The 15,389-nt window shown below is 39.2% G+C and overlaps 1 protein-coding gene across 5 annotated transcripts in view; it reads right to left on the bottom strand.

The window, feature by feature from the left end:
* Nucleotides 1–2,596: 2,596 nt before the first annotated feature.
* The window catches only part of DNAJC6 (DnaJ heat shock protein family (Hsp40) member C6), a 156,144-nt gene continuing 143,351 nt past the window's right edge, over nt 2,597–15,389 (bottom strand). For 4 of the 5 annotated variants that reach the window (XM_030326220.1, XM_030326219.1, XM_030326218.2 and 1 more), the window contains 4 exons: nt 9,765–10,028; nt 7,358–7,500; nt 5,637–5,813; nt 2,597–4,947 (listed from right to left, as the gene is read on the bottom strand). In XM_030326220.1, coding sequence (XP_030182080.1) covers nt 4,846–4,947; nt 5,637–5,813; nt 7,358–7,500; nt 9,765–10,028 — 686 coding nt within the window. In that variant the 3' untranslated portion in view covers nt 2,597–4,845. The remainder of the gene's footprint in view (nt 4,948–5,636; nt 5,814–7,357; nt 7,501–9,764; nt 10,029–15,389) is intronic. The other variant, XM_030326222.1, reaches the window with a different exon arrangement.

The following is a 15,389-nucleotide window of genomic DNA, read 5'->3' as shown; positions in this document are numbered from 1 at the left end:
CAAACATAATGAAATCTTTATCACTCTCTACATTTACGGAAATTCTAAGGGTTTGGGGAGCTGTAAGCCAGGAACTGTGGATGAAGACCAAATATATATACTTTGGTCATCTGAATGATCACATACATAAATCACAATATCACAGTTTTCAACAAGGTTTCTGCCTACACCATCTGTCCTTTCCAGTTTACTAAACACTATGAAGAGAAAACCATCTTTCCAGAAGCTCTAACCATCTCCTGAGAACATCTGCTTTCCTTTTGCCAGATGTTGCACTGAAAAATTGTTCTTCCACTTACCCATTCCATGTTTCATCAAGAATAAAAGAGTCCCCAAAAAAGTACATAAAACCTTAGAAGCTGAAACGTACCCCTGATTTGGATGTATAAGAGCCATGTCCTCTACCGTGCTGCCTAGGACTTCTTTAAATCGTCATATTCTCTCAGAACTACTTTAAATCGTCATATTCTCTCCTTGCATTCAGTTCTCTCACACTGTAGGTTATATTATCTCCACTTTACAGATGGGAAAACTGAGGCTCAAATAGGAACTAGTAAGTAAAGAATCTGAGATAAAACTCAAAACTGTTCAACTCTAAAGTCAGACAGTGCGTATACTACTCCATATAAATCTGTTGTAGTAATTAGAAAAACAACAACCTCTTATGTTTAACAGGGAAATCAAATCCATTTGTTAATTTTGATTTTCCCTTACATTTCTATTAGTATCTTGCATACAATTTACACAAAATATTGGTTGAATTAACAGGTAAGTTCACCATCCATAGAACCATCTCTCCCTATCCTAACATCTAGCCTCAAACCCCAGCTCTGGGTAAATGTTTCCATGCTTCTGTTTCCTGAGGTGGGATTTACAAAACCTGCCTCCCAGAATTTTTTGAGAATTAAATGAGAAAACAAATCTATATAATAGCACCTAGGGCAGTGCCTGCCAGATAGATGCAGTGGCATTATATCTATACTGGGGTAGGCTCTCAAATCAGTGCTTAAGTTAAATCCAAAGGTGATGCTACTGTTGAAATTAGTCAGGGTTAGTTTCCCTCCCGCTCAACCACTTCCCTTTTTCACACAGCCATTCCCTTTACAAAACCTACAATTCAAATCTCTGCCATTTTAGGGAGACAGAACTCTATCATTCCAAGGATATAGAAATAAGGGCCAAGGCACAAGTTTCTTTTGATGCTTTTTTCTATTTGTGTTACTCCCTACAACCAACTGGAAGTTTCGATATAATTCCAGCCCCAATGCTGATCTGCAAGGATACACTTTGTTCTACAGATCATTAACAATATCTACTATTTAATGAGTACTTGATAATAGTTTATATACAGTTCCTAATGCCTCCATTGTAGGGCTACTACCAATATCCCTATTATACATATGATAGGATTAAGTCTTAGTTTAACAAAGTTGTTGAATATGACAGCCCTGAAGTAAAAAACCAGGATTTAAATGTAGTTTTCTGGTCTCAAACCAATACCATATCATTATGCCAAATCATGGTTTATTTTAGAACAACCAAAACCTATTTACTTGACCTAAATTTCCCCATAGATGTTTCCAGTAGGGAAACTGTCCTGTTGCTGTGATAACTGTTTATGGAATTTAGTGTTTGTGTTCAGTCCTTATACAATGGTGTCTCATCAGTGGCATTAGGATCCGACTTGAACATTCTTCCAGACAGAGACAGTAAAAGAATGATTCAAATGCTTTTCCTTTGCAGCATGTGCTTCCAAATGAACATGCTGCTTCTATCCTTAAGAACTGAAATACAGTTGACCCTCGAACAACACAGGTTTGAACCACACAGGTCCATTTATACGTGGATGTTTTTCAGTAAATACAGTACAGTACGGTGAATGTATTTTCTCTTCCTTATGATTTTCTTAACATTTTCTTTTCCCTAGGTTATCTTACTGTAAGAATACAATATTCTCAAATACAGAACATTATACTGTATACAGTATATATATGTATACATGTATATGTGTCAATTAACTTTATGTTATCATTTATATGAAGTCAATCAACTTTATGTTATCATTGAGGCTCCTAGTCAACAGTAGGCTATTACTAACTAAGCTTTGGAGGAATCAAAAGTTATACATGGATTTTTGACTACATGTGGGGTCAGAAACCCTAATCCCTGCATTTTTCAAGGGTCAGTCCTGTTTACTATGACAAAGTCCCAGACTTCCAAGATCAATTTCTTTGCCTCAGCATACAAACGCAGCTTTGAAAATTCATTAATATTCTATCCAGGAGACCAGGATTTCTATGCCAATTCTTTTTGAAACATAGTGTTTATGTAGCATGATCGTGTGTGTGTGTGTGTGTGTGTGTGTGTGTGTGTGTGTGTGTAGGGGAAAGGGTGGTAGTGGAGGTGGTTAATGTATAAATCCAGAAATCCTATCAGATTACGTTTCGGTGCAAATGTATTAAATGTTTTCATGCTCTTTTCCCGTTAATTTTCTAAAAAGCGAATCATGTCAGAAGATATAACTCAAACCTGTCATTATATTCCCAAATATAACTTAGGTTATATTTAGTGCAAAAATAACTTAGGTTTCTACAAATATTTTTGAGCCTTTTAATATACATTACAAATATTTTAGACCAATCACATTTTGTTGTGTGTAACTTATTTACAAAACAAAAAATATATTACAATAACATGAATGAAACAGTGAATCTGATCAACAACAAGCTTTGTCACAACCAGATATTTAAAAGGAATGCAAAAATCTGTTGGTCTGCATATGTTAAGAGTTTTGAGATAAATAGGGGTCCAGAATTATAATGTATCTGGAAAAGAGATGAGGGAAATCCCAAATTTAATAAGTTAGGTAAGATTCTTTCTCATTGCTAATTACATAATGTTTAATGATGTTTTAAACTGTGAACATTGATGAATTATCCAAACATGATACAAAGCTAATAGAGTTCTATCATTTCAAAATGTACGTGACATTCACATAATATCCTTTTAATTATTATCATTATATACTGTAGTTCACACAATATCTACAAATGTGAATGAGAAAAAAAAAAAACCAGGTCACAGCAACATGTCTCACATTCCAATTTTAAATAAGACAAGCACATACTGGTTCAAACATTATTTCATAATACGTTAATAAATAACACCTAGTTTGTTATGGTTACCTTGACGGTTTACAGCTGTATATTTAAAAGGAGAACATTTTCTGTGAGCTTCACATTGTCAGTAAAGGGTAAAATAAATAATAAATATTTATAATAAAAAAAAAGGAAAGGGAGGAAGAGAAAGAAAGCAAGCAAGCAAGAAAAAAAGAGAGAGATTTCTATACAGAACATGAAGTATTTTTGACATGCTGCTTTTCTGGTACAGTTTGCCACAAGAAAATTAAAATAGGAACAAAAAATGATTGTCTTTTAAAAACAACTTTTGAAAGCTTTTCACCATATTGAGCATGAACCTTTTAAGATTAGCATGGAAATCTTTTTGCCCATCTGCTTTGCATATATATACTATGCACATCATGGATGTGCACACCAAAAGAGATCCCCCTCAAGTCACAGGATGGCAACTGCTGATCCCTCAAAATGAGGAACAGCCAAAACACTGAAGTGCAATCCAACCAGTGTGAAGTCTGCAAAGGTTTCATTCTTACTTTGCTTTCACAGATGTCCCTGCATGAATGTTATTCCTGTAGACCCCCGACTACTTTTAAAACGCTAACCCCCACTGTAATAATCCAAGGGATCCAGTTTCAACAGGTGGGGAGGAGAACATGGTCCCTCCAAGCAAATCCTGACCAGCCATCTGACTCGGTCCGGTCCGAAGGTGAGCACAGCTCTCCCGCTCCAACTGCACCTGTCTCATCACTGGTGTTGTGTTGTTTTCTACTCTCTTACCACAACCACTCACAAAACTAGAGGACAGGGACTCCTTACTAGACACTGGTCCTGATACGTTGTGGTGTGCCAAACTGCTTTACAACCTGTTTCCAGCTAAAAATATTTTCTTGGCTAAGCAAAAGGAAGAGCATGAAGCCTTATGACAAAATGATAAGTTTCTTCCAAATCAGGTTTAGAGTTGAAGTTACGTCCTTAAGACATTTTCTTTAAGCAACTACAGTTTTCTAGGGAGAGGAAGGTAGCAGCCCAACTTTCTGACCAGGAACAAAGATTTCTCTCTCCACAGAGTCCCTGTTTTCTTCAGTCAGCATTTGCACTAATTTTTAGCTTATCCAGGGTTGGCAATCACTGGATTGTAATACAATCACTTCCCACAATTTACATTGTCCTCTTGACCCAAAGACGTATACAGTATTATGCTAAAGACCATTGTAAATTTCCACAAAAATAAAATACTTGGTGGTTGTGTTCCTGAAGTCAATGGAAAGCCATGGCTTTAATGACATCTTTCCAAGAAAATCTAAAAACCATTAGTTAAAATCCACCATGTACTTCTATTATCATAGCTTTTGCTCATTAATCCTATTCTCATACAATGAGATGGGTGTTATGCCTTTGGTGGCCTCTGGTTTCCATTTCCCCACAAAATGCTGAGTCTGCCCCCCAAAGGGCAGGCTGGAATGTAGGAACTCCACAAGGTCCTCTGACTAAAAGTTCCTTCCCTGCTCTGGACCTTTTATGCTGGGGACTTGAGGAAATAAACATCCACATTCCTTATCAATGAGTAATTAATTCACGAGTAATTTAACAGTTTAGTACTGGATACATGTTACTGGAGTTTTTGGTTCACCTGTGAAAACTTCAGAACTGTGACACACACTAAGCATTAGCACAGGTCTGCAGCAGAAATGGAAAAGCTCAAAAACTAATACAAGGGCTTTTGACCTTGGTTTTCAAACTCAGACCAGGCATCATTGAGCTCCATAAAAATCATCTTTGCGTATTGTTCATAGGGTTGCCCAGTAGCCTGTAGAAAAAAGAAAAAAGAACAGCAAAACACATTAGATACGACAGACTGAAATTTTATTTGTATTAAAATTTTCACTGCTAAGATGTGGGCTGTAAGTAATTGAAATGTTTTTCTATTAGGCCATTTCTTATTTTATAGCTCACTCTATGTGATCCTGATTATTATAACCTCCCCAAAACTCTCTCCCCTTAGAAATTCACATATGGTGGCTCAGTCTGTTAAGCGTCCGACTCTTGATTTCAGCTCAGGTCATGACCTCATCGTTCGTGAGATCAAGCTCCGCATTGAACATAGTCTATGCTGACAGTGTGGAGCTTGCCGGGGATTCGCTCTCTCTCTCCCTCTCTGCCACTCCCTCGCTCGTGTGTGTGCATTCTCTCTCTCTCTCTCTCTCTCTCAAAAATAAATAAATAAACTTTATTTAAAAATTGGAAAAAAAACTAGTCAGTGATAAATCATATACCTAGGGAAAGCCCTCCCATTCCATTATTGTAATATATAGTTTAATTTCTTCTCTTGCTTCATAAAGTATAACTATTTGTTTAAATACTTGATGTTAGCCCATGGACTTTATCATTTAAATGGACTAATAACCAGAAAATTGAGAGTATAATGTTTTAATACATGGTCATAAGCTAATGAAATAAGGAGCAGAGAAGTGCTCTTCCAGGGCGGATCATACTCACTTTATCTGGGTGCACCACCAGCACAGCCTTCCTGTATACCTTTTTCACCTGCTCAGGTGTTACCAGGTCAGCCATGCCAACTGGTTTCCACTTGGTCTCCCCAGCCCACAACACAGTGTGCATCGTGGACAGAAGTGCTCTGATATTTCTCTCTTTACCTTCAATCCATTCCAGAATCTGTAAACGCAGAGGGAATTAGGAAATAGAAATGTTTTCAAGTCCCTAAGGTCTCCACTTAGCCTCTGGAAATGGCTTCTGCCCCAACAACATTAACCACATGGGGCACTGTGCATGCTCCAAGCTGTTTTCTCTACCTAGGATAATTTTTCACCTCCTACCTTGGGTTGCCTGTTAACCCTTCATCATCCTTTAAAAGCCTGCTCAGGAATTTCATACCATTTGCCTTTGAGAGATTGAATCCCTTCCTCTCTACCCCACCCCAGAGTTAATCTCACTCCTAAAGCATGAACTCCATGGGGGCACAGACCGTGTCCATTTTGGTCTCTGCTATCTGCCTCTGTCTGGTATAGTATCTGGCACACACACACTAAATAAATATCCCGGTGGGGGGGGGGATTTCTCTGGGCTAATCCCTTAAACATGTTTCTATCTTAATATGTGCTAAATTTTATCATAATCACCCATGTGTGTGTGTTTTTCCTTGCCATTAGGCAGAGCTGTTTGAGAAAAGGTACTGTTTCTTACCAAGACTATAACTCAAGAGACAAATAACATGACTGCTTCAAAATACAGCTTTAAAAGAAAACTCGAAAACTGTTAAATGAATTAATCCAAGTAGTAATATGAATGTTCACAGTTTGAGTCTTCTCAGGTTGCACAAATGAGGTGATTAAGTTGAAGGGTTTATAAGAACACACCAGCATTTAGCACATAGTAGGAGCTCAGTGTGTATGTTGGTGAATGAATGGTTTAGCCAAGGTTAATAATGCCTACTCTCCCAAGCAGCTAAATACCATGTACCAACTAAACAACCGAGCATCATTTAAAAGACATAAACTATTTTCTTCCATAGAAAAAACTGTCAGAGTTTGCCTAGTGAACAAATGTTGTCAAGATGGAGCACAGAGCTTTGGAAGAAACAGAAAGTCTCGGTAGTGTTACATGAAGCAAAAAGTAAATGCAAACCAAGGATCCTATATTGTATGCAAAAGAGAATCTAAGAATCTATGTATCCTTCACAAATGTTCAAATCTGTCTGGAAATATGTTACATTTTTTCAAAATGTGTAAGATGGACTGGCTGTGCTAGTCCTGGTTTTGGAAACCCTTTAATGCGGTAACAGATTAGAGCCCCATCTCCCAGTTCATTCTGGCATCAGCATACTTAGTATTTTGTCACATAGGAATTCAACCTCTCTGTCTGTCAAGAACATTCCAATTCTCTTGATCTTTACAAAAACTCTTCCACTACCTCACACAATACATCCACATAATGAAACCACCCTTTTCTTTCCAAGCTAAACTGGGAGTAGCTGGTTGGCAAATCTTTTTTAATGGGGAAATATTCTTTTTTCCGCAAATCCAATCTTACCTAGACTTCTAGAATCAAAACAGATAAAAGTAGAACTGCTCTAGCTGAAAGTGGATGGAGGGAAGCAGTGAGGAAGCTGGGAACCAGGAACACTGAAGGCTCCATACCCATAACCTTGTCACAGGACTTTTTCACACAGAATAATCACCCTGGGGCAGGAGCTCACACACCTTTAATTTCTCAGGATCCATTTCCTTAGCCATTTCTTCCTTTCTCATCTCAGCTATTGTCCGAGGCCCCTTTTTGTCTTTGTGTGCATTGAAACCTTGACCAGAAAGTAGGTCTTCAAAGTCAGCTGCTTTTTGTTTCCCTTCTGCAATATAAGTTTTAAAAAGAAATCATTATAGTCTCTACTCTTAAACATAAAATCATATCACCTCATAACACTTAAGAGTCTTCAAGGTGCTTTCACATATATTAATCCTCTTACACTTAACCCAATGAGTAGGGTATGAGACTGTCATGCCCATTTGGCAGATGAGGAAAATGAGGCTTGAAGAACCTAAGAGATTTTTCCAGAATCATATACCATATCCACAGCAAAGCTAGAACTCAAGGCTGGATTGTTACAGTAAATCCAACTCCATAACACCATTTCCACCATATCATCTTTTTATAGCTGAAAATACTCATGGTGCACCCCCACCCCACCCACCCCAGTTATACAACTAGTTAGTATCAGTGATGGAACTAACACTGGGTTTTGGTACTTGAAGTCCACGGATGCCACCACTTTCCTGACCATGCCCAGTTCTAGTCCTACCCACTGACAGCTCTAGCCCATCATACTGCTCTTTTCCTCCAAGTCTGGCTGTGGCCTCACAGTCTTTCTCAATGTTTGGAGAGGCAGCCTAGCTTGATGGCAAAGAGCAAAGTCTCTACAGCTGGACTCCCCAGGCTTGAATTACACTTATCAGCAGTGGGACCCTGGGGCAAGTTACTTATTATCCTCTGGCCTCAATTTCCTCATCTGTAAAACAGGGATGGTGTTAACAATACTACTTACCTCACAGGGTTGTTGTAAGAATTGAGAAGTTAACATTTTCAGGAGTTTAGAATAGTGCCTGATTATTTAAATGTTTATTAAATTAAAACAAAACAGAACCGAAGCACAGCAGTCCATGCTTGTCAATGCCCATCAACCAAAGTTGACATCTGGATTGAAAGCCATTTGCCATCTCTATACCGTAAGACGTTCTGGACACACACCCACACATGCACACACTAAATGCAAGTGCTCTGAGATGAGGGAATCTGCCTGTCTTGTTCACTTCCATAATTCCCAAAGTTTTCTACACTTAAGATGCTACAAAAATATCTGCCGACTGCTGACAATTACCCTACATCTACTCAAAATAAAAATAGAGGGGGAGCCACAAGACTCTATGGAACTGTGCAAGCAATACCCATCGTGAACCAAAGAACAAACGTGATGTTACATATTCCCGGCAAAAGAGTCCCTGTCATGTTATTATTTTGAGAAGGTACCTGTGTCGTATCAAGTAGAGTGTGGCAGTTAAGAGGAGGGGTTCTGGAGCTGAATTGCCTGGGTTCAAATCTTGGTTCTGTCACTTACAGCTGTGTGGGTTTAAGAAATTACTTCATTTATCTCTGTCACAGATTCTTCATCTACAACATGGAGTTGGTTTTGAAGATTATATGAAATAATGCGTGAAACTACTTAGAACAGCACCTGACATACAGCAAGCACTCAACGTTAGCTACAGTTACTAGAAAAAGTAGAATTTCCTTTTCCATGTTCTACAGAGAGAAAGGCCTGTTTCTTCACCATGCCCCTAAAGACTCAGCTCTTGAGTATGACCAAATCAATTGAGATGGGAAATATAACAGGACTTTTGACAAACTCAAATTTAACCATTGCTGCTATGCAAAATACAGTATTTTTTTACTTGTTACCAAGAATCCCATTCAAAAAAAAGAAAAAAGAAGAGACTGAATCCTACCCAGAGTACCCTCTAGCCTTAGCTGTTGGCCCATTTTGTGTTCTTTTAACTTTCTTCTCAGAAGAGAGGAAAAAACCATGTAGGAAACCCAGTGATCTGAAACATCTGCCAACCAGAGCATAAGCAAGATAAATGTCCCAAGACATACACCCTCCTCTGATGAGGATCCAAGGGCAAATGTGAACACAGAGCTTACAAGGCTCCCAACCTTTCTCCTCTCCCCCCTCTTCCAAAGGAATAACAGCTTCAAGATCCAGCCACTCCACCACTCACATCCATTCAGTATTCATTTAGTGCTTATTGCACGCCAAGCCCTCAGCTAGGTGCTAATGATCACATGACACCATACCTGCTCTCCATCAGCGGTCAGTGTGGAAAGAGACAGACAAGTGCACTAGCCTAAGTCACAAAATGATGTGATGAGTGTCAAGAGCAAGGTAAACCCAGGTGCTTCAGGCACAGAGTGGGAGGGAGGGATCCTGTTGTATCTCTACAACGAAAGATGGACTCAGAAAATACTGGAATTGTTTTCTGTCTCCTTCTTCAGGCACACATACAGGTAGCATGACAACACAGGCTACCCTATAGTCAGGCTACACGCCATCACCCTTACCCAAATTAGCTGATCCTTTCCCACGTTCATTCTGCCCCCCAGGCACGGCCGAGAAGCTCACATTGTAGTTGGGTCGGTTCTGGGGAGAGGAGTGGGGCATGCTGGGCTGTGGCTTGGACTGTGTCTGCTGCCAGTTGTAGCCACCTCCCTGCTGCCACCCTCCACCCATAGGCTGCGGAGATGCCTTCTGCGGTGAGCTGAGAGGCGCAAATCCTCCACCCAGTCCAGTTGGTGTGGTGGGTTTGCTGGCAAAGGAAGAACTACCTATGGAAACAGAGAGAGAGAGAGAGAGAGAGAGAGAGAGAGAGAGAGGAATGCTGTTTTGAGTAACCTCTAGTTCTATGTCCCAAGTTTTTGTTTTCAGTGACTTTAGTGGAAATTACCTTGACTGATGGCACAATTAACCTTCCTAATAATTAAAGGAATTGCAGGCATATATTTCCTTGAATCCCCACAGTGATGTTTCTAGGTGTATATTAATAACCCCATCTTTTTCTTCAGATATACAAACCGCAGTTCAGAGCAGCTGAGTGATTTTCTCTAAGTCACACAGCCAGCAGTGGCAGAACTGGGACTTGAATCCAAGTCTTGGACTCCAAGCCAGAAAAGCCCTGTCTTTTCCCACACTGCCATGTCTCCTCTCCTTCCCACCTTATAAGCACATTCTATTTCTCACTGGGAAAAAAAAAATAACAACTACCGAATTGACAAGAAGAGAGAATAAAAGAAAATACATTCATTCATCAAGGCACTACTTAAACTTCAATGATCACGATTAATCATTGTTTGTTGTAAGTACAAACATGGTTAGTGCCCGTGAGTAAACAAAGATGTTTTGAAAATTCACAAGTAGGTTTCAATTTCACACTTCTTGCATTTCATTGCAGGGGTATAAACACAGCCAGCACTATGGCAACTTTGAACTGGGCAAAGGATCTTACTCAAGCTTTAAAAAAATGATTATTACTTTGTGCCAGGAATTTAAGTAGAATTCTGATTCCACAATCTCCTAACTTTCAAGTACTCACTGCATTTGTGCTGGGCTGTTTCCAAAATACAAAGACCAACAGTGTCTTGTGTTTAAAGAGGTAAAATGAGAAACTGAAATGTGGTGATCTCTAGGAAGCCTTTCGTGCACCAAACCCAAAGTAACAGTGATAATAAAATAACTAATATGCATGTACAAAATACTTTTGTGTCTATTACTTCCTTCAGTCTATACAACACTCTTAGGGAGGTAGGTAGTACTACTGACCCCACTCTAAAAATGAGGAAATCCAAAGTTCAGAGAAGTTTCCTGACTTGCTCATGATCTAGTTAACGGAGCTGAGTCTTGACTATAGGCATCCTTCCTCCAAATGTCATGCTCATTTGCTGCACCCATAATCCCTAATTCCTCCCCAAATCTCTGAGCCTGTCACTACAATTTATCCCTTACCATCTCTTCTTTCTAGAGATCTCTCCCTTTACTTTGATCTGGGGCTCCTCCTTCTTTCCCCAGTGGGAATGCTGTATAATGGACCCTGGAACTTGGAGTCAATCTGAGTTTGAGTCTCAGCTTTATCACCCATTCATGCACATACTTATTCATCCATTCGTACATTCACTCATCAGTATTTACAGAGCATCTGTGTGCCATATAAAGTACTGGGCATTGGGAATATGGTCTATGGAGAATCCCTGCTCTTCCGGAGCTCAGTGAAAAAACTTCACCTCCTTGAGTCTCAGTTTCATTTGTAAAACCAGAACTACATCTATGTTACAGGTATACCATAAAGACACAAAGGCTATATGAATATATTTCACAAACCATGAATTAAGCAAATTAAGAGACATTATACATTATAATATAATGCAAGTTCATATGCCCAGAATACACTGAAACATCATAAGGGCTTAATAAATACTTGGTAACAGGAAAAGGTGACGACAGAAGCTCTGACATTGCCCCCTGTCAGTGCATAACTTAGCATGAAGCGTCTCTTCATGAGGACCTGGGCCCTCCTGCCAACAGCACATCAACATACACCTTAGGCTGGGTATTCATTCTGCACTGGAATTTCATTTTACAGTCTAAGGATGCTTACTATCTTCCTTCTGATATATATACATTATTTAATTAAATAAATATGGAAACGCCTAAACACTAAAAAAAAGCTTCCTTATTCCCATTACACTGCCATTTATTCATTCATTTATAAAACACTATCGAACATCCTTCACACGCTAGGCTGCAGACACGGTGGTGAAAAGACAAATGCAGATCCTGTTCTCAAGGGGCTCGTCAACATTGTAGGACTTTCTGATGCCCACTCTTCCAGAATCTTCTCTTCCCATGTTCAGAAATTTAATTTTTAATGCTATCGGAGCAGGGAACTGACAAAAATGCAAAGCAGCTGCTAAACCCAGAGGCTACTGCTATCCTCATTAAAAGCTACAGCAGTTGGTTATCAGCTGTGGTTGGGCATTACCATCACCTGGGGAGCTTTTAAAACTCCCTATATTCAGGCCACCGCCAGACCAATTAGATCAGAATGTCTATGGGAGGAACTAAGGCACTGCTGTATGGAACAGAATTGCTCAATGTGAAAACACCTTTAGGAGAAGGACACTGTCTTTTGTCTTTTCTGAACTGCTGCTATGTAATTTGGAAGTTTGATTTTAATCTTCAAAGCAACTGCCTAGGTGTCAAAAATTCTGGCTTGTAGCCCTGCTTATACACCTGTTCATTGTGTGGCTTTAGGAAAGTCACTTAAGTTTCCTAAGTTACGTGACTTGAAACATGCAGGAATTTAGGAAACTAGTTTTCCCAGCGACTGTAAGAATTAATTACATTTCAAAAATGACAAAGAATTCCTGAACTCCTCCCAACAGGTTGGTTGTTGTAGTGATATGGGTGTCACTATTCTGAAATTTTTGTTGTGTGGCAATTAATGTTGTTGAGATCCAGGGAAATGGAAAATACATATGTGGAAAAGGGCAAGGCAAAGGAGCCCCCTGTGTATTGGATGGGATTATATATGTAGCTATATCCACGCATCTCCTATCTCTATCTAGCTACTGAAAGGCAGAGCAATGACTCCCACCCCAGTACCAATGAACACACTTAGTGCACAGATCCTGGTTTCCGAATATCATTCTCCACAAAAAGGAACAAGGATTCCTTGGGGAATGACTGATTCTAGGACTGGGGAGAAAACATTTCACAACAAGCCTAGAACATCTTGTGCCGTTAAGAAAGAAAGTTTTCAAAAAATGATGAACTTGAGTGAAAAGAACACAGAATCCAGAAAAAAGGAGGGGATTTCACAAACCAAACCAAATCTTAGACATGAACATTAGAGAAAATAATGACAGTAATGAATCAAAAAAGAATCTATTAGGCCATTCTGATGAGAGACAGAGAGAGAAAGAAAAGGAAATTTTTTTTTTTACAGTGCCAATTAATATATGTAGAAAGAAGGGAAGAATCAGAAAAATCACAATTCTGCAACCATTGCAGTAATAACTGCTTCAGGCAAGAATCATTAATGACTGCTAAAACCAGTAGCTAAATCAGATAGAGAATAGAATATTCTCATATAGGGTAGTCGCAAATTATCTCCTCCAGCTAACTCATCAATTACAAAGGGAAAAAATAATAACATTATGATAAAGAAGCCTGGCAGATACCCTCTTAGGGAAGTGATCAAAGTTAATACCAAACCTAAATTGAGACTTTCTCAATTGGCCTCTATCCTTCAAGGATCAATGTCATGAAAGGCAAAAAAAAAAAAAAAAAAAAAAAAAAAGGCAAAGGAATGATTCCAGATTAAAGTTGCCTAAAATGACATGATGTCTAAATGCAAGATGTGATGCTGGATTTTTAAAAGGAACTTCCTATAAAGATCATCTCTTCAGAGAGGCCTTTCCTAACCACCTGATACCTGAAATAACACCCCAGGCCATCTATCACTCACCATCCCTCTCTGCTTTTTTTCTTTCATAGCACTTAGCACAGGGCTTAGGAGTGTGAGCTCCAGAGCCAGACATCATGGTGCTGAAAACCCATGACTCAGGAGTGTGACCTAATCGTTTGTGCCCCAGTTTCCTCATCATCTGCAAAATGAGGATAACAGTCTCTACTTCAAAAGATTATTGGGGGGTGGTGCCTGCGTGGCTCAGCTCGTTAAGCATCCAACTCTTGATTTTGGCTCAGGACATGATCTCACAGTTCATGAGTTCGAGCCCCACATCAGGCTTTGTGCTGACAGCATGGAGCCTGCTTGGGATTCTCTCTCTCCCTCTCTCTCTGCCCCTCCCCCTGCCTTCCTCTCATGCGTGTGCTTTCTCTCTCTCTCTTCTCTCTCTCTCTCTCTCTCTCTCTCTCTCAAAATAAACTTAAAACAATTGTTTTAAAGATTATTCAGGGTAGGGGCACCAGGGTGGCTCAGTTGGTTAAGTGTCTGACTTCAGCTCAGGTCATGATCTCATAGTTCATGAGTTCGAGCCCTGCATCAGGCTCTATGTTGTCAATGCAGAGCCTGCTTCAGACCCTCTGTCCCCCTCTCTCTTTGCCCCTCCCTGACTTGTGCTTGCTTGCTCGCTCTCTCTCTCTCTCAAAAATAAATAAACATTAAAAAAAAGATTATTGGGGAGATTAAATGAAATGTAAAACACTTAAAATAGTGCCTGGCACACAGTAAAGCCCCAATAAACATTAATTGTTATTTTTATTTGACATTATATCACATATTTATTCATTTACTATTTCATTCCTCTTCTAGAATATAAGCTTTAGGAAAGCAGGAATGTTGTTTTGGTTTTTCTTGTTTGGTTGGTTTTTATTAAGACAATGTTAACACACAGAAGGCACTTAGTAAATAGTTGTGGAATGAATAAAAAAATGAACAGTGAATAAGATTTTATTTGAAGTAGAATTTCACCTGTTATTATTTTAAAATTTGAAACTTACATTAAGAAGGAAGAGAAAGGAAAAGGAGAGAAAGGAAAATGATTTTAAGAGTTATTAAAAGAAAAAACAATTCTAAAGAGGGCATGATGGAAGGTTAAGACTCCAATACAATTACTGGCAAAAATGGAGTCACGTTCTTATTCCCTTAAGACAATTTAGCTCTAAATGCCTCATAAGGGCTCTCTTGAGAATCTAAACTATCAATATGGCCAATTCAAAACTGTGTGTGAGGGCTATCTCCACCCCCTTATTTAACTCTGCACTGCACGGAGAAGAAAGGAAAAAGGACGAAGAAAAGGTTTCATAATATGCTAGTCCAACAAGCTGTTCCTTGAAAAAAGGTTCCTTGGTGAGATAGATGAGAACCCTACAAACTGTATCCTTTTGGGGAACCTCACCAAGAACAGGTATGCTCAGAAGTTTTTGCAATAATCCAAGTCCACAGAACTTAGCAACTTAGCGCTTCCAAAATCACTTGCTCATGGAACACTCATCCCTCAAAAATGATCAACATATGATGAAAAACACTTTGAGAATTCTATACAGAGTCTATTTTCTGTATGGAATTTTACAAACTAAGCAGAGAGCACTGTAGTCAGTGGAGAGAAGAGGGATGCCAGTGTGAGGATCTCAGGAGGAACATTACAGGAAGGCCTGTGCATGGCTGGCCC

Source organism: Lynx canadensis, chromosome C1, assembly GCF_007474595.2.
Source record: "Lynx canadensis isolate LIC74 chromosome C1, mLynCan4.pri.v2, whole genome shotgun sequence".
Lineage (NCBI taxonomy): Eukaryota > Metazoa > Chordata > Mammalia > Carnivora > Felidae > Lynx > Lynx canadensis.
The sequence above is the reverse complement of the archived record's forward strand: the minus strand, read 5'-3'. Positions and strand labels throughout refer to the sequence as shown.